Consider the following 20,663-nt stretch of genomic DNA (forward strand, 5'->3'; position numbering starts at 1 on the left):
TACATATTTATAACATAGAAGGGGGTGGGTCTTCTGTTAAGGTAGACAAATATTTAGATCAGATATACCCTGGTCCAGTTGACCCCATCATATAAAGTTGAAGTGACGGACCATTTGGGGGTGTACCCGGCTAGAAGGTTAACACTCAGCTAGAGAAAGTTACACATATCCCAACAAAGATGGAGTCCTGTTCCTACAGGGGAAATTGAGGTTAGAAAATTAGTGAATCTCATAAAGCTCTCTCTTGGCACTGCATGACACGCTTCGGTTCACTATTGGAAAAGATTTTAGGCACCCAGTGATATCTCGGCGGACGTCATTCAAGAAGATGTTACTTGTTTGGAGTGCGACGATCGTGCCCACACATATCCGCATATTGGACAACGCAGTTTTTATTAGGTCATGGTAAATTTAATAAAAATTATTTATTTTTAATATTTTCGATTCCCCCTCGTGCTGCTGCGGATATCCTAATCAATCTTCTGAACACATCCTGTGGTCTTGTCCCTTTCCCTCTCTCTGTGATTACCGAATGGAGCTTCTAGTTACTATTCGTGGCTCCGTTATAGGTCCTGTCAGATATGCAGATCTGGTAGCTTCCGAAAATAATTTTGAGGCTTCTTAAAAGTTTGGTAATCATTTCGGCAAATTGATCATGTCCAATCAATTTAATCCCAGTCAGTGAATAATTCACTTTCCTCTTTTTTCAATCCAATGAAGTGCGTATTATGTACTTCTGGATTACTTACAGCTCAAAAATGCTAAGGCTACCAGATTACAGAGAGCTCCTGCGAGCAGCTTTTCTCATTCGGCAACGAGCAATTTTTCCGTGCCAAGGAGACTCGTGTCCTCAGATGCGATGTGCGCTATGTGGCGGGCAAGCTGTAGCTGCATACTGTGTGTGTCCGTCACCCAGTTGGTTTGAAAAATAGATTATTTCACAACGCTACTTTCAAAATAGGTGGTGAAAAATTATGTTTATTCCGGTGCTAATTCTCTCAGCAGTGTGCACATTTTTAGAAATCTTTAATTAAGCTGATTCATGGTGAAAAGGAGTGTGGAAAAGTTGATAAGTAAAAACACTTCTTAAATTCAACATTTTAATTATTATCTTCATACTTCAATTCATTATCTATATAAAAAGAAATATAAAACAATTATTCTCATTCATTCGAGCAAAACATTGCGACAGTCTACAAACTCCCAACAGCACCTGTTAACGATGAGAAGTTCAATAATATCACCCGGCAGTAGTGCTCATTCCATACCCGGGGACACATGACACGGTCTAAACTACATATTTTCAAAACAACACAATACAATATACATAGCAATACAAATGACGACAGATGCCTCACTTTTTAAGTAGGCGGGAGTCCATATTTGACGCGCTAATTTTAAACCACATTGATTTACTTTCTGTCTAATTAAAATTGTTGTAAAATGATTATCACATAGCCGATTTGTTTGACGATGTAAAAAGTTCGTATCAATTACATCCGTACTGCGGGTACATAATATATTATGTAAGGTAATCGCTGTTTTAATTTAATTAATAAATATAACAATCAAATTATTTGTAATTACTCGATAAAAAGAAAATAAAATATTTGTTTCTCCGATTATCTACAAAATCCCGACATTGAATGACAGCCAATGAATTACAGTTAAAATGCAGCGTGATATTTATATATTTTAAGTAGCTTTTGCTCAGTCAAAAAACACTCATCAATATGAATATATTTCGGATGTCCAAACATACGTAGGAACTTTTGATGATAGAATCGAATGAAAATAAGAACACGGAAGATAACGATGCAATAATTCATAATAAGTTACAATAATATATTTTTAAAGTAAATAGAATGTAAAAATATTTGTAGAAATAAATAGCTTTGTTTAATCGCAAGGTACATTAAAAATATTTCATGTGATAAAATAAAATGCTTTGAAAAATATAAATCTCTGTAAATAAATAAAGTGATTAAAGTAATTGGAATGAAATGTTTCTCAGAAGGCGTGTCCGGGTACTAACCCGTTCTCTCTCACCGTCCGGTCCAGCGCATACTTTACTCGATAAGTTACTAAACAGGTCACTCGACGTCGCTACTTTCTATCGTCTTTAGGCGACTCCGTGAGGGAACGACTCTTAACTTTGTAGAAGAGTTTTCGAGTTACGTAATAAATAGAAAGTATTATTCCGATCCTGTGTAGCCTTTAAGCCATAACATTTTCATTAAATAATGCATATTATTATAATTTAACATTATCAGTGCAAGCTACACAATGTCCAAAATGTCCCAAAGTAGGCCTACTTTAAATCAAACTTTACAAATTAAAAATAAAAAGCAACTTCAAATTGTTAAATAGTAAATGTTATCTCTGCGGAATAGAAAGTAACGATACCAAGTCGTTCAGTAACAATAAGTGGAAGTTTAATAAAGTATATTCTTAATAATTGACTGGAAGAACTTACATCTAATGATGAGAGGACATTTTGGTCACCTTACAATATTATATAACATTATGTACATAGAAAAATGGTTACAAAATATATTATATTGGCATATTTCTATACTAGGTATATATTTCGATGTACTATCCGGTTAGTACAGAGCAGAATGAAAAGTGGCCGGATAATCCCTGTCTAAAGTGGAACCGATTCAGGTTGAACAGATAGATACATCGAATGGGAAGATTACGTGGATTAAATAATAAAAACATTGTCTTTGAGACCACACACAAATCAATTTTAGTATTTAATATACAAGTTTCGGATATTCAATACAATCCATAATCAGGTGTGAATCACAAACTGTGTGCATTTAATTGAACTCTTAAAAGACTGTACTAAAAAATCCCTATAGAGACGGTGCTATAACTTCGTGTTACTTAGGCAAAATATGACATATTTTGAAATGCGGGTATTTAAAAACAATAAATTCACTACTCGATAACATATTTTCCATAATTTGTAGAAATAATAATATAATTTATGCCTGTTATAGCCGAATATGACGTCATTATTTAAAAAATAACGGATATATCAAGTCTCGCCTTCTTATATGCGTGACTTCAAAACACAAATAAGCATTTATTATTCGATCATGTAATTTCCCCAAAGTAGACGGTTAATTACGTTCCTGTCCCAACATCGGTACCACATAGTGTGCATTGACTATAATTGTTATTTCATTCAGCGGTGGGGCTGTACAGCCTAGGGCCAGATCTTGTTGAAGGCTTCCATGAAGGAGTCGTAGATCATGAAGGTGATGGCTACGTCGAGACAGACGCGTCCCATACGAGGGACGGTCCCCTTGTAGAAGGCGAGCGGGCCCTCGTTTTTCCAGATCTTCACGAAGCAGTCCCAGGTCCCCTTGTACTTAGCGGCCTCCAGGCCCTGCATGCGAGTCTTCACCACGTCGACGGGAGTGTTACCGAACACGGATGCGGCACCTAAAATATTCACCAACAATTCAAATAAAAAAACTTTTAATAGCATTTAGTAAAATGTTTGACCACAAAGTTAACGCTTTAAATATTGATAATACAAATAAAACAACTTTGTTTTTAACCGACCAGCTACAGGTGTAATAGTGTACAGCAGCAGGTGTAATTTAGTAATGAATATTATCCTCTTTTATAATTTTAACAGTGTCCACTATAAATATTAGATCTAAACATATGGAGGTAAAACATAAATGTAAATACTAAATGTAAAAATACAGATTTTAATAAAACAAAAAATTTTAAAATGTCTTGTACAATACAAGTTAAGTATGTGGATTACATAATATTTGTTGACTTAAGTTTGAATAAATGGACCTTGAATAAAGCGACATTACTCTAACTGGTTAATTGACAACAGTAAGTGCATAGTGGACAGTACAGTATGATAAAGTGATTACATCATAGACAAGTGCATAGCAGTGGCAAGCGGTGAGTTTTTAGATTGGTAAGCTGCAAAAATTCTGATAAAATGTCTATAGCGGTAGTTTGGCACATAAAAAAAGATCTATTTTATATTTGATAAATAATATATAACAAATGGCACTAGCGGCTAATAGTTTCAGTTAAAATATTTTCTAATTTAATACGCACAATTAATTTTTTATAAAATGCATTTAAAAAAACTTTTTTGCATAAAACTGGACTATTTTATGTTTGATAAAAAAATCTATAAAAATGGCACTAGCGGCTAATAGTTTCCGTTGAAATATTTTTTAATTTAACACAAACATTTAATAAACAAAAAATGAATTTTAAAAAATATATTTAATTGCAAAAAACTGGCACCCCGCGAGGACTCGAACGCTAACCGTAGTGTTAGAAAGCAACGACATATCCGCGCGGCTATTTCATATACAAGTACGAGCGTCGAAAAAGTGATTTATAAAACAATATTATTCATAAGTGTACGAATAATTTTCGCTTAATTGTGACTACCTTTACTTGTCTTGAAATAAAACACTATTTCTTAGTAAATAATGATAAAATCAAAATTATTTAAAAGTATTCCTCACCGAAAATGCTAGTTCACTAATATAATTGCCTTTTTAGAATCATTCTTTCATCGATTTTTATATCACTTTAATATCCACAAAACGGTGTAAGTTATGCAGAATTTACTCTTGACACTATTCAATTTTAATTTACTAGTAACGTTTTTATCATAACTCAAACATTATTTTTAAAGTTTAAATGGATACTGAAGAATAACGTATAATTATTGAACTGTCATCGTCCGTTAAAAATATTATATAATTCATGTATTCTTGTTTAGCGAATTTTTGTTTTTGAAAACTCACTAAAGTATTTATACTGATACTAAGGATTAAAATGGCAATTCATAATATTATGTATTTTACAACAAATTAACCGAACAGGACTTAAGTATTATCGTAATCTAACTTCTATGTTATATACTCATACACATATTCGTTATCTCCTTTTCACATTATCCAGGTGCGTATAATACTATCTCAGTTGCACTGTCTTAAGTGAAGCAGTTTTATTTTAAAGAATAATAGCCCTTATAAAGGAGTGTTAAAAGACTAAATTGCATTTAGGGAAGCTGCAAGATTTTACTGTAATCGTAAGTTAAATTTTTCTAACGTAAATCTGAAATTTGGAGTTTGGAGGCGTAATGTAATTCATTTTTTATCTTTGAACTACGCAAGCTTCTGTAATCCGGTAGTAATAATTTTGGCCGATAGAGGTGTAGCTTGCTCGCTGTAATTCCATACATCATATTCCATTGATGTAAATTGATTAACCCAAGAAATGCAATGTATGATTATTATTACTGTATTTTGATAATTTTTTTCCTAATAATAATGTAATATAAAACCTTACTTTCAATGTCAAAAAATATGGTAAGCTGCAAATAATCGGTTATTGGGAGAGCTCGCCCCTGGTGCATAGTCTGTTGTATACATCTGTAGTCTAGACGAACAGCTCGCTGGTCAATCAGCTATTAGCACTTGATTTTCTTGCTCGGTTACATTATGTAACCGCCTCGAGTGTACTTGTAATTTGCCTATTTTAGATACTCACTATGAATTTATCTATTTATTTCTGATAGCAATCTGATAACCGCAGTCAAAATTTCATAATCTCACTGGTTCAGAGGTCCAAGGTTAGAACCCGCTCGAATGAAAACTATAAACCATGGGCTGATATATTTTTGAGATCAAAATTTTAAATTTAGAAATACTGGAATAATGAAGAAACTGGGTATTATCAATAGCTCAACATCATTTCAGTTCGTTTTTGTCCAACAGGCCAAAATACAAATCTGCAGAAATAGAGCTTCAAAGATTTTTTTTACAAAATTGGCATAAATAATGACCACAACTTAAGACGAAATTCGTTAAAAAACCCCTTAAACAAATTAAAAAATTCTTTTTTTTTCATTTGAATTTTATAAATAAAGGCTTTTTCCAAACTCCTGTACACTTAACTCGACTGCGTTGCGAATGGTCTGTTGGACAAAAACGAACTAAGGCGATGTCATATCAATATTGCTATCTGGTGGAATGAGCCAAATAAATAAATATGAGAACGGCATACCGGCGACTGCTCCGAAGGCCCCGACAACCATCTTGGGGACGGGCTTGGTCGGATCTCCTCCACGATACGCATCCTTCATGGACTCCATGACGAAGAAGCGGATGGCCTGGTTGGATCCTTGCTTTATGATGGTGGCGGTCAATCCCTTGTATACTCCTCCGATGCCTGAACAAACATCCAAATTGAGTCATTTTAAAAATAAAAACGTTCAAAACTAAAAACATCCGGTAACTAAGTACAAACTTTGTATTTTTTTCATTTATTTTTAACCTTGAAATAGTGCACACAGACGATATATCGTCGGTGATACTGCAATTCCGCGTAACCTGTTTTTTTTTTTCCAAAAATGTTTTACTTGAATAAATTCACTACGGAGACTGAGAGCTGTTAGTTTTAAATTATTGCTATTTTCTCTAAATAATGATAGTTTTCCTGATACGCCAGCGGTATTTTCGGTTGATTAAAATCGTAAGTAAAATCAAGTTCAGGTTCAGTGCGGAAATACGACGTTTGTTGGCAAAAAATACAAGTAAATGCAGCAATACAAAATAAGTATTTGACATTTAATTGAATTATAAGAAAATAATCATAGCAGCTTCACCATTTATTAATATTCCCCTTAGTAAAGCCACTAGGGAAATATCACTTTTTTTTACATTTTTAAAGTAATAAAGGTCTGAAGTACTGTCCAGTAAAAAAATTTTTTTTTTGCTAATCATTAGTAGCATAAAAAATATTTTTTAAATTTATAATTTTGAATTCCTGCAAAGACGGTCATTCCGTTGGCCACGCCATGTTTATTTGTTCCTGGCCATTCAAATTTGTTTAGAACATTATCACGATTCTTGATGTCACAACAACCAAGGCCAAACATGTCGCGTTTTTATAGCAACGTATTTTTATTCTATTTCTTTTTTACATTTATGTATGAAAACATTTCTCCGCAAGATCCATTTTGATTTTAAAAATACAATTGATTATTCCAAATCCATTTCATATGATGTAATAACTTATATTTACATATAAGTTATTAATTTAAAAAATACTTGGTACACTTCCACTTATTTATTTTGACCAATTAGCGCTTTCACCCTCTAATGGGCATCTTCAGACTGGTTTTCCATTTGATATATTTTTATCGGTATTCGTAGTATGTGATATTTCCCTATTATAATCCCTATCGCGAATTGAATATAATGAAAGAAACAGCTTATAACAATGGATATTATTGTGGCTTAATAGAAAAAATGTTGAAGAATAAAAATAAAGATAAATTCATCAATAAATACTTGTATTCTGCAAATAAAAATATAAAAACTGAAAATAAATCCTGGAAGAAAATTCTATTCACTGGCTCAATATCTTTAAATATTAGTAAATTCTAACCCCCCAATATCCAACCCGCGTTTTATACAAGCAACTCAAAAGGCTGATAGCTCTATAGTTTCCGCAGTCCACCCTAGAGCCTTTTCCCTTGTATAGAGGCATAACAACAGCTCTCCTCCAATCAGGGGGAGTGTATTCCTCCTCTAAACATAGGTCAAAAAGCTCATGTGGCCATATATTTTATATTTATTTTTACACCTGATGATGGGTAATTCAGAATACCTGAAACTAGTTGTGTTTTAATATATCAAATATATTAAATTATAATATATTAAACTCTTATGTGGTAAAAATTACAAAGTGTTTCATTTTAAATGAAAAAAAATTTTCACAAAGTAAATGCTGAAACAATAAATAACATAAGGACTGAGACCCCAGATCGGCAAATATCGAGCGCGCTACCTTCTTGCTTGATGATGGTGGACACCCCGTGGAAGAAGCCGCGGTACTGCGGCTTGCCGGACAGCTGATCGTTGATGAACTTGACCTTGACGGTCTCCATGGGGGTCACGGCTAGCACGGCCTCGGACACGCCAGCCCCGAGACCGCACAGGAGGCGCCCCGGGACCGACAGGTTGCCCCTCTCGTCCACCATCCTCTTCTTGAACGCCTCGAAGGCCCCGAACCTGTACATAATGTGACCATTAAAGTCTGTAGGTAACATAGCCTTCTTACTCGGGAGTTCGAGTTCTATACAGCATTTGTTTCTATCTTAAATAATATGTAATAGAAATATCTGGCCCTATACTATTTCTCTCGGTGATAATTCTCAAAGACTGTAAAATAAGATTATTTGCGGATGATGCACTGGTATACATCTAAGATAAAATTATGAATCTATAAAAAGTCAACTAAAATACACGCTGAAGAAGAATAAACTTAAGCTGAATACAAATAAAACTAAGTTTATGTGTATATAAGTTTATGATGTAAAAAATCCCTAATTTTGCAAAGAATAATGATGGATGGAAAAATATTGAAAGAGAAGAATTAGATGAAATATTTGGGAATTATTATAGATTCTAGACTGACATTTTCCCAAACTACGAGGTATTTGCGAGGAAAAGATGGCCAAGTAGGTTTCTCTTATGGGAATAATTGGGAGATATGTAAGAAAAATAATATAAACAAGTGATGCGTTACCTAACAGCGGACTTGGGGATAGATCCATAGAGCAGGACACTCAGGCCACGGTACAGACCGAAGAAGCCGTGGCTCTTAACCGTCTTCCTTACGCAGTCGGCGATACCCGAGTACTGCTTCTTCTGCCCACCGCCTGCAAATATTATGGAGAATCAACACTCTATTCATTTATTTACAAGTATGTTACTGCATTGTGCCAATCCGCCTGGCCTGGTAAAATTAGGGTGGGTGGACACTTATGTACCATTTTCTTTTTTTAATTAAAATAAACTTAACATTTGGGTTTTTATGGTTTACCCAAATATTTTAGTTTTGGTGGCCATTTTCAACGAGTTGTAAATAACTCACTATTAGAAAATGGTGGTAGAACGGGGGAAAGTTGTGGTAGAACGGGGTGTGAACCTCAGACCTTTAGTTTCTACTTGCGGGTGAAACTTTGCTAAAGGAAATTGAATGGAGATTAGCTGGCCTCATGATTTACTGGTTCGTGCGTTTACCTGCCAATGAATAAATGAAGTAATAACAATACAACAACTCGACAGTTTTTTTTTCTACTGTTTTCTGACCGGTTTCAAAGCATTTACTAATGAATCTTATCCTACTTTTTTTTAACAGTGTCTACTAATAAGTCAAGTCTTTTGGTCATGTTGTTTTTGTAAAGGTAGAAGGTGTTGAGTGAGGAGGATTCTATCTTTAAAACTAGACAGGAGCGGACTTAAAGAAATGTTATTTATTTGAACTTAAGGAAATATTATTTATTTGGTTATTTTTTTATATTTTTTACTATCCATTCCTGTCACTGTCTTCCAGATGCCTCCCCGATACTGTGCGAAAAAGACAACTGCATGTCAGACCTTTTGTTAGAATAGACAAAATCGACGTTTTGTAGTCCCGTTTTCTGGATCTTGAAACTAAACTGAAATTCCCCCTTGAAAAATCCATATGATTGACATACTGAAGCATATTAAAATTCCAAATAATACAAAGCTTATCTCATTTGACATAGTCAACCTTTTCACTATCCAATAGCAGATACAAAAAAAAAAATAACTGAATACTTCAGATTTGGATAAAAATTGATTTCCGATTTATGCAGATTTTGTAATATTTGTTTAGAACAAAACTTTTTTCAGTGTGATAATATCATTTATAGTCAGACACAGGGTTTACCAATGGGTAAACTTTTTTAGTCCGTTGTTTGCTTATGAACAAATTAGAGAACCAAATATTTTCAAGTAGTTCATCACTTCTGAAACGTATCATATTATGGAGACGCTGCTACGTAGACGACTTTTTTTGCCTTTTTACGAGGATAGACCGAGAACTTTAGACATTCCTTAATTTCCTAAATTCATAGCATAGAGGAATGAAATTTACTTTAGAAATACAAACAGATAAAAAAACTTTCTACACAATTTATAATATAATGTATATATAATAGGAACATTGTGAAAAATCACAAAAAAAACGTTTCTAAATATAATAAATTTGGAATATACAAATTAAATTGTAATGATTGCGATTCAATCTATATTGGAAAAACTAAAAGAAACTTTAATGCTAGAGTAAAAGAACACTTGAGGTGCTTAAATAATAATTATTTTTCTGAATTCGTAAACCTTGTGATAGAAAATAATCATAACTTCAATAAGGACACGGGATTAAAAGTGTTGTTAAAAGTACTCCATGTTGAAAATAAAATAAAACAATTTAGAATTCATAAAAAAATTTAAAAAGCGATAAATAATAAGAAAGAAAAAAAACAAATAAACAATATTCCGCCCTTGTCTAAATTATTAGTTTTAAAAATAGAATTCCCCTCACTCCTCACCTCCTATCTTTACAAGAACAACATGACAGAAACACTTGACTTATTAGCAACATATGTTTAGATTTAAAATTTTAATTAGTTTAATTTAATTTAAATAATAAAATAGGATAAGATTACTTGATAAAGAAGCTTATGTGCTTTGAAACCGGTCGGTAGAAAAAAAAGATTAATAACAAAGTTGTTTTATTATTATTATTATAATGAACAACCACAAAATAGTGCTTCGAATAGTGCTTCGAATATAAGTTTGAAAAATTTATGAAGTATCAAAAAAATAAATATTATATGATAAAAGTCAAACCACCCTATGTTTTTTTATCTGGCCGGATGGATTTTAACTGTGGTGCTATGTATGTTCGTAATTGTGGATAGGGATACAAAATAATAATTATAAATATTACTAGATCAATAACAAATCCCAACCGGGTATGGAAATACGTGCCTAATAATAATATAACGCCAATAATTAGTAAAGATGCCACGAATAGTGATTTGGCCGAATACCGAATATTCGGCCTGCCCTCGGCCGAAGCGCCAAATGTTCGGCGGCCGAATGTGGTGCGTGCGGGGGTGACGGGTCGGGCGTATTTGTTTCGTTTGCGAGTAGATCATGTCGCGACACGCGTTATTTGTTCATTATTACATCGCATTGTGTTACTAATAGTCCATATTAGTAATAATTTTTAGAAATTAGTAATTATTTGTTCATTGTACATCATGGCACCATTTAATAAAAAACCGCCTGTTTGGGAATATTATGAGATTTGTAGTGAAGATAACAAACTGGCCGTGTGTTTGCTGCGTAACAAGATCTCGCGAGGTATTGTTTATGAGGAAAAGCGCAATCGTTTGCTACCAACAAATGCTGAATCATCACAACTTACCACTTGTTTGTGATTAAAATAGATACATTCTTGAGTAATATTTGCGATTTTTTCATGATTTGGCATTCGGTATTCGGCCGAATACCGAATAGCAGCCGAATGTTCGTGGCATCGGTAATAATTAGGGTCAAATAATTTCATTTTTAAAGAAATAAATTATCGAGTGGCGTGCGTCAAATTTGAACAAAATTTTCAGATCAACACTCTTCAGATTTTCGGGACACTATAAATTTCAGCTATACGATTTTCGAATATTTTCCTGGGCCCCGATTACAATAGGGATTTAAAGAGTAAGTTATCTTCAATTGTCTATAAAGTAAAATAGAATGTTCTATACGAAAGCGTGTATTTACAATATTTTATTTTAGAGTAAATGAAAAAGCGGAAAAATATTTTTGAAATCGAAATTTTGTAGTTCGCCTACATTATTATGTATCAAGTATTACGTGTTTCTTCACCTTCAGACTTGCCGTTGACATATTTCTTTAATATTTGAATATAAAAATAGTATTCCCCGTAACCCTGAGCGAGTTACGACTCACAACACACTGCAATCTACCCGCGTCCACGGAGACCGGGCCTCTCACTCTTCCACCGCTCTCGTAACGTCCTAGTAACATACTGCACATCTGCAGAAATAGCCATACGCGATCGGGTAGATAGATAAGCATCCCCACCAACCCACAGAGGTCAGTTACACTAATATAAGAATCTGAAACAGTGATTTCGTCTGAATTCACCACAAGTTGAAGCCTATTGTAGTAAAAACGTTCGATGTTATTTAACGGTATTTTTTCCTTGTGTAACTCGAGATAATACCTTTATTACAATTTTATCCGCTAAAGAAACTGGCAGATTGTTTTATTAATGTGCAAATCGTCCGCCGAGGAACCCAAATTTCCATATTATTTTACGGTTATCTAAATAAATTGCCGTATTTTTTAACGGCACGTGGCATTGGTATTTTATTTATATCTTTTTCTTTGCATTTTACAATAGGTATACATAAGTTACAAATACAAAAAAACTATTACATAAACACAAAAAATAATCTCGCAAAGGCATGGCATGACCTGTGTGTGGGTATATATTTTATTTTTAATTTAAATATTAGAAGGATACGATAGATATCAAACAATATAAAATAAGTGATTATATTAGAACACAATTTATTTGTCAATAAAAAAGAGAAAATTATAGTAAAAGTATATGCTATTTTTTCTGTTGCCTACTATTGTTTTCTGCTTTATATTTAACTTTTTACAGAATGGAAATTTTAGTGTTTTAAAGCGTCAACGGGTTATATACAGTTAGAATTTTTGAAAAATCGATTTTTTTATTATTTCATTTTTGTAATTTACATATATTTAAATACGCGCATAATTTTAAGTCAATCCGGCGATTATTTTCGAAGTTACACGCATATTTGTAAAGACGCGTCAGAGAGGGAGGAATGGTCCGCAGACAACACAACTCGAGTTATTAGAAGCTGCTGAAAGGGCGGAGGGTGTATTATATGGCCCTGAATAGGCTACTCGATGTGAGTTGATTTTTTTTTTTTACTCTGTGTAAAGTGCTTTTGAAACTTTAAACGCGTTTATCTCGAAACTGTGTTTTTAAAGTCGGTGACCAAGATTTCTCGGAAACGGCTAAAGTCGGCTAAGTCTCAAATTTTAACACAAGCTTTTTAATTATATTTTTTTAGTAATCAATCAGAGGTTTTTCTCACCGATGAATATATCTTTTTTATAAACAATTTAAGGTTAAACTTTTAGTAAAAATCGTCTTTTTTTTGTCGCCAAAAAAAATATTTTGCTTATTCCTTCGATTAATTACAAAATTATACATTACTTAACGAAATCCATTTGGTTTTTTTATTTTAGATAATCCAGTCGAAAGACATCATGGTCACCGCAAGGCGCTTTTTTCGAGAGGGGCTCCTGGAGATCAGCTACAGCAGCTTTCAAAATTATGTAATGTTTAAATGTAGTTAAAAGTTACCATAATATGTGTACAGATTTTTACATTAATAAATTTAAAAGTCTTCTCAGGAAAAATTCTTGAAAAATCGCTATTTTGGGCCTCCTGACTGTGTATAATATATAACCCCTTAAATCAGCCTTGAGCGTCGGCCGAATGGTGTAATGGTCAGCGCGTTTGCCTACCATGCAAGAGGTCTCGGGTTCGATTCCCGACATGGTTGATTTGAAATATATATTTAAAGGGGTGTTTTTACACTAGAATATTTCAGTCTCTGACCTGAAGCGTAAGACTGATCATCTTACCTTGATGTTACCAAAATGATCAAGATACGCTGCAATCGATGTACCAATGACTACAATAATCGATGTACTAAGCACCATTAGGTGCGGAAAGGGAATGATGGTGATGATGAAAGCCTTAAATTTGCGCCGGTAAAATGCGATAATTTTATGTAAAAATATGAAAATAACATTTCGATTGTTAGCTGTCCCCAAGAACGGCAGTTAAGTTATACTTAGTTGAGGCCACGCAGGCTACTGGTACTGGCTTCGTGTGTTGGTTCTATGTCTGTATACATTTCCGAAGAGTAAAAGTGTTTGTTCATTGAACATGTAGGCCCAATTTACACGCATCACCTAAATCCACACGGTACGAAAAAATTATGTCACCTTAATTCGTTTTTGTCCACTAGACCATTTTTAACGAAATTCAGTTAAGTGTATGGGCGTTCTGAGAAAACCTTTATTTTTTAAATTCAAATTATGTAAAAAAATATATAAGTATTTAAGGGGTTTTTTTTAACGAGTAAAAAAAATACTTTAAAGCTCTAATTCTACAGATTTGTTTTTTGGTCTGTTGGACAAAAAGGAACTGAAACGACGATTAGGGTGGATTGACATTGATTATATTATTTAGAATTTATTTTTTTAAATATACAGGGTCTACTCTTAAATGAAAATCCAGCAAAGGGAAATCAAGTGGAGATAAGTCGCCCTTTGGCGTTTGCCTGGCATTAAATAAATAAACGTAATTTAAAAATAATTTAAATACCACAAATAATATCAATCCACTCCGTGCTTATAGTGCCGTGTGGATTTTTACCGTAGTGTAAATGTACTGACTTTATAAGGAATGAAGTAATAAGCGAACGGACGCAGCAAACTCCGGTGACAACTGTCATCAAGCGGAGGCGATACGGTTGGTTTGGCCATATGCTGCGGATGCCTCCTGAGAGCCTTAACCACGCTTGCCTACTTTATAAGGCATCAGGTTCTCGACGTCCTGGACGTCCACTGCTGACTGTTCGTCGGCAGTTCGTGTCAGAACTACGGAACGCGAACCGAACTTGGGAGGATGCACAGGAGCTGGCAGCCGACAGAGATTCTTGGAGGATTTTCGTGGACACCATATGCTCCAACTAGGGAGCGGACATGGAATAATGCGAAATGAAAAAAAATTACATAAAAATTCCAGGTACAATTTATGACAGGATTAGTGTGTTCCTAACGCGGGTACAGCTTGATATTTTAATTTATTATTATTTTTATTCATATTGAGAGACACAATGACATATTAACAATTAGTAGCAATTCTAGTGAAATCTGGTGTAAATCTAGGTAAATGCCGGTGCTGAGTCGCGGTCAATAATATACTCATATACTGGCGTATGCATTTAAAATACGATATTATAAATATAAAACATGGATCAAAAGACAAAAAAAAATGAAAGCTAAATGATATTTCTACCGGGATTTACATATACATCTATTTATTTATGCATCAGCCGTCTCGCAATCGTCGCGCATGTGTCGTAAAGTAAAAACATTGAAAAGTCACTCTTAATAAATATTTCATTTTAACCTTATACATGGCAGTCAAACGCGCTAACCACTTTATCACAAATTGGTATTGTTTTTTTTTTAATTAATAATAATTGATTAAAATATAATTTGGATAGAAAAGTAGCACTCTGTACTAAAGATGTGCATCTGTGTGAGTACCGTGATGGCCCCAACGGGCTGCTTTACCTACACCTATACCTACACACTATACCTACAAGTTCGACACTCGGGGCAAAGTTCAACAGTCAACGTATTCCTAATGACGAGTATAAAAATAAAGCGGCTAAACGTAACGTACGAAATTTGTTTATTTTTATACAGTTTCTAGACGGAACGGCCTTGGATCCGCGTACCTACGCACGTGGCCAAGGCTCTAGACTGAGCCAAAACAACCCGGCATATTTTAGGTATAAGCATCCGTTATATTATTGGGATTCCGCGTAAACTAAAGTAAATTCAATTATCCATGTCGAGTGCAGAAATCTGGAAAAAGCGCACCCAGCGAACCTCTCGAGCGATCGGGACTTTTATAATATTTCTAACGTATTCGTCGTAAAAAGTACGCAATAATTTTACGGTAACACTTTCAACACAAATTGCAGTAGGAAATGTTGTAGAAACGTTCATTGTCCTGTGACAGTCGCAGTCGCGCATTATTGAAATTAATGTTTGTGTGATCATTTTTATTTGTAGTATTCTTTAATAATATGAATGCTTCCACTTTCTATTTTGCTGTATTCCAACTCGACACAGGGCTCTCGGCATGATTGAGTTGAGGATACGTTATCATGAATAGTTCGTTATAATATGTATCTTTATATAAATAAATAAATGTTTTAATGTCTGGCATCTGGCACCGAGAGAGAAAATTTGAGAAAATATCAAAAGAACTTATTTTACTGACGTCATACACCGGTTTATTCTCATCCCTGTATTAGGCAACTCCCACACTTCATGCAGCAGCGCGGTAGATGGAGATAGGCACCAGTAGCTCAAGCACAAATAACTAGCGACGTGATAACAATTTCTCACCGTGGTTGTTTATCGTATTTGCGATCACAATGGAACATCCGTGAACACCTAATATTAAATGTCAAAATATTTACGTTTCGCGACGTATAAATCCTGCTGCGCAATCACATATTTGAATTTCACCGATGTTAATATGGAATATTCCAAAACTGCTATTTTTATTTATTTATTATTTATCATGGTATTAATAGCATTTAGCCGACGGTTGGCAAGCCAAATGTCAAAAAAAGCAGTCGCCATAGTAATTGTAATTTAATTTTCACTTTTTTGTATTACATACTCCATAATTTTTTGCAAATGCAATATATTGTATTATTTTTTATGGTAAACGTTGATTTTTCGCCAGTGAACTGTATTTATTTACGAGGAAAACAAAAAACAAACCAACACGAGCGTTGACTTAGATATTACACGCGCGTTGACTTATGACTGCGATAACTTAAACATGCTCATTATTGTTCATTTTAATCGCTCAAATGCTTAGAATGTTTTTCAGCACGTCGATAGTTATTTGTGATTGAGCTACAGGCCATATAGGCACTATAGGCAGTACGTAGCGCGGGCGTGTACCGCCGTACCGGTTCGGTACCGCACGACCCCACTCGAACCGAGGAATATCGTCGAATTATCAGGAAAACGTGATAGATAACGCGGCGCGATTTGATTTTTCTGCGTGCAAACTCTAGAGTAAGCTGGACTCTGAACATGTTGGAATGCGATTAAATCACGTTTTCATTCAACAACTTGTTTATGTGGGTAATAAAGATATAAATTAATAGAATTTTCAATAGCGGTGGATTGAATCTGTCGAACGAAAATAGTAGAAACGTCGGTATAAACAATAAAGTTGCAAGTTGCGAGATTAAATCAGCTAACTCAATGTACGATCGTCCGAGATTGAATATTATTTACCTATTATTGGTAAATCGGGCAATACGTTTTTAATTTTACAAAATGCCAAATGAATAAATGTTTCGGATACTAGCGGTGTTGTTTCGGGTTGTTTTGTCGTTTGTTTTGCATTGCAGCGCTCATCCCCGGAGTTCCGTTCGGAAAGTCGGCTAGGAGTGGGTACTGAATATACGCACGGCATAATCGGCCGTTGGAAACGTGCCGCCTCTACACAAGCCTCCCGTTGTCAGAATCGACGCTCATTAGCTCAGCAGCATCTTGAAATCCAAACGATTTACAATTTACACGCATCTTCGGAGATGTTCCAGTTAGCTGCCTGATACCTACTACCTACTCCTTATATTATAAATTAACTTAAGCTGTCGATGATGATAACGTAAATCTGGTCACGTTATCTGACGCTAGTAACGGGGGAATTTGTGTATAATATTATCGGTTAATGATACCGATAACATTTTCGGGAAAGTGGCGAGCGAAGAGATAGTGCGGACCGAAGGTTAGTCTCGTGAGCCTCGAACTATGCGCAACGGCTTCGACGCATTATCATCAACGTATAAATACTAGCAATTTGTAGACCATTCCTTTACTGAAGGCGGGTCAAACTGACGAACCATCGCGTTATTTCATAAGCAGGGGATAAAACGCCACACCACTCTATTTCTGCATACAAACCTAACGTTCTCTTCGCAAATTATTCCTACTTGCGTCACATAATTCTACACAGCATTAGAACAGCAGGCGGCCTCCGTGGTGTAGTGGTCAAGACGCTTGATTCATGCACGGAAGGTTCCGGGTTCGATTCCCGGTGAGAACACAAAAAATAAAATGTGATTTTTCTCGAGCCTGGGTGCTCTGTGATGTAATTCACCACTGTATTTAGGCCTCCTGGCCTGTTGTGGTGCAAAAAAAAATGTAAAAAAAAAAAAAATACAAGACTTGATATAAATAATATGTACCTCTCTTATTTTTTTAATGATTAAAAATATTGTTGCCGACGTAACGCGGCATATGTCAACTTGGCGGCCCTTCCTGGGGTCTTTCGATATAATTTAACATAGGGACTTCAGTATGTGTAAGCGAGGTACTACCTCCCCAATAAAGACCAGTATTTGTCGGTTTCGGGGGTGGTCATCGCCATACTGAAGCATGTATAGAATAGGAATAATTTAATGTAATATTATTGACTGCCCACTATGTTATTTAATGTATCCTAAAAAATAAACTTATTCATTATTATATTTGAATGTTGATCGCCGCGCGGTCGGCGGGGAACTGTGGCCGGGTAGCGGAAGGGAGGCGTCCTTATACGTGGCGCGAGAGACCGATAGAGCGGGCGAATGTGCTCGCTATCTCTCTCGCCGCGTGATTGGTCAACCTAGTACCGCCCGCTATTGACCTAGCACCGCCGCCGCACGGCAAAATGCCCGGTGAAGACACACAAATTTTGATGTGAAAAAAATGTAAAACTTTTATTTTTAAATTAACTTATTTTTAAATTAACTTATTTTAAAATATCTCTCCTTTCGCTTAATGTAACACGACGTTACAACAGTATTTGCAGGGAATTTCTTTGCACGGTCTTTTGAGAGTCAACTGCGGAATGTTGAGAAATATCCACATACAAAAAACGTTAATTGGCATGCTTGAAAAATTGTTTCGAGAGAAAAAAAGGACGGTGGAAGCGCATGCCGGCGGCGGGTAGTAGTAATCAGAAGGGCCTGTGGAGAAGAGACGGGAGTAATGAAGTGCGGTACCTTTCTCGTCCAGCTGCAGCTGCGTCTTGACGTACTCCGTGGGGAAGGTGATGCAGATCTCGATGCCGCCCGTGATGCCGCCGGCCACGATACCCTTGAGGGCCACGCTCCCGGGCTGCGCCCCGGCGGCCGCCATGCTGCCCTCGGCCCACGGCCGTCGGAACGGGTTCATCCTGCCTTTGTCCATAACGCCTTCTGCCTGCTGCCTGCCGAGATACGATCGTTTCATCACTCCCATATTGGTATAAAACTACAATGTGTAGATGTGCAGAACACACTACGACATACAAATAACAATATCACGAATCTCTTCCGAGTATGAAAGAAACCTAGTATGTAGTGATGGGTAACCTGTGACACGCTTGTCAGGGCTGACACGCTTGTCAGGGGTGACACGCCGAGACATTTCGGGTGGCACGAATCGTTTTAAAAAATCATTCCGATGAGGCCAGCACAACTGTTAGGCTCGAGAGTTCGTCGACTCGGAAGAGTGCCACAACGAGAAGATATTTTAATGCTTGGAATCGATTACCGAACACTTTTCGCACTCTGAAAATCTAGCGATGGCTTTACTCGCAACATACTTTTGTGAGACCTTATTCTAGGTTAGTAACGCTTAAAATGTAAAAAATCTACGAAATAGCAACCTTCAATTATGGGAGACTTAGCAAATAAAATTCAGCAATAAAAAATCACTAATGTGAACATATTTTTTTGCTTTTTAATATTAATAAACAAATAGTCCAAAAACAAAGCAGTCATTTACTAGGGCTGCAAAAATTATTCATATTCCTAGATGTGACACGGCACCCGAGACGAGCCACGTTTTTTCGGGTTTTTGGGCTAAAAGGTTACCCATCACTGGTGCAGGCCGTGTAGAGCACCTAGTGGGTGCTTATTTAGTTTTTTTATTATTCTTTTATTTAAAAAATATCATGAGTACTTACCTATGCGTCGAAAGGTGTAATATGTATACAATATAAAACAATAATTCACTGGCATGTTCTCGTATAAATATTAACACGTTCTAAATTTATTGCAACAGAGGGAAAATATTTGAGAAGAAAATATGAAAGTTTTACGCTTAATAGTTTATTGGTTTACGACATGTATGTCATCGTGGGGTTTATGTGGCCAGTTGACAGTTGCCACACTGTAATATTCGCCATTCTGCATTTGTTTAAAGATCTACATTTCCCCAACTCTTCCATTTGTTGACTTTTGTAAAGTAAAAGAGCTGAAACCTTTATTGGTGTGGGTGAGATTTATCTGACTGAATTATGTCAGGCAACGCTTGAAAACTCTTTTCCAATTTTTACACTTATTATACTGGCTCGTTTAATTAACAATGTTTAAATATGTATGACATATATGACAGAAAAATTTCTTGCTAAAAACCAAAAGCTTTTCTGCGCATTTGTCGATCTGCAAAAAGCGTTTGATAGAGTTGACAGATAAAAATTATGGAAGGTGTTATCGGAGTACGGAGTAAGCGTAAATCTAACACGTGCTATTGCTTCTCTGTATAAAGACAGCACAGCATGTGTTAGGGTAAATGGATCATACACATCGTGGTTTGACATTCATAAAGGAGTGAAGCAGGGATGTGTTATGTCACCATGGCTGTTCAACGTGTATATCGATAACTGCATGAAAGAACTGAAAGGCTTAAGAATGGGAGCAAAAATGGGTGATTTAAAAGTCAATTGTCTTTTGTATGCTGACGATGCTGTACTCCTTGCTAATAACAAAGAGGAACTGCAATTCTTGGTAACAAAGGTCTACGATGTATGCAAGAGAAGCGATTTGCTGATGAATGTCGATA

General features: G+C 35.4%; 1 protein-coding gene across 2 annotated transcripts in view; it reads right to left on the reverse strand.

The window, feature by feature from the left end:
* Nucleotides 1-1,089: 1,089 nt before the first annotated feature.
* sea (mitochondrial citrate transporter scheggia) overlaps nt 1,090-20,663 on the reverse strand; it is a 29,967-nt gene continuing 10,393 nt past the window's right edge. Inside the window, exons 2-6 of one of the 2 annotated variants that reach the window (XM_088240547.1) lie at nt 18,839-19,044; nt 8,602-8,734; nt 7,861-8,084; nt 6,073-6,237; nt 1,090-3,456 (exon numbers count right to left, since the gene is read on the reverse strand). In XM_088240547.1, the coding sequence (XP_088096673.1) occupies nt 3,218-3,456; nt 6,073-6,237; nt 7,861-8,084; nt 8,602-8,734; nt 18,839-19,025 (948 nt within the window). In that variant the 5' untranslated portion in view covers nt 19,026-19,044 and the 3' untranslated portion in view covers nt 1,090-3,217. The remainder of the gene's footprint in view (nt 3,457-6,072; nt 6,238-7,860; nt 8,085-8,601; nt 8,735-18,838; nt 19,045-20,663) is intronic. The other variant, XM_088240548.1, reaches the window with a different exon arrangement.

Source organism: Micrasema longulum, unplaced genomic scaffold, assembly GCF_059751315.1.
Source record: "Micrasema longulum isolate JH-2025_06_02 unplaced genomic scaffold, ASM5975131v1 h1tg002493l, whole genome shotgun sequence".
Lineage (NCBI taxonomy): Eukaryota > Metazoa > Arthropoda > Insecta > Trichoptera > Brachycentridae > Micrasema > Micrasema longulum.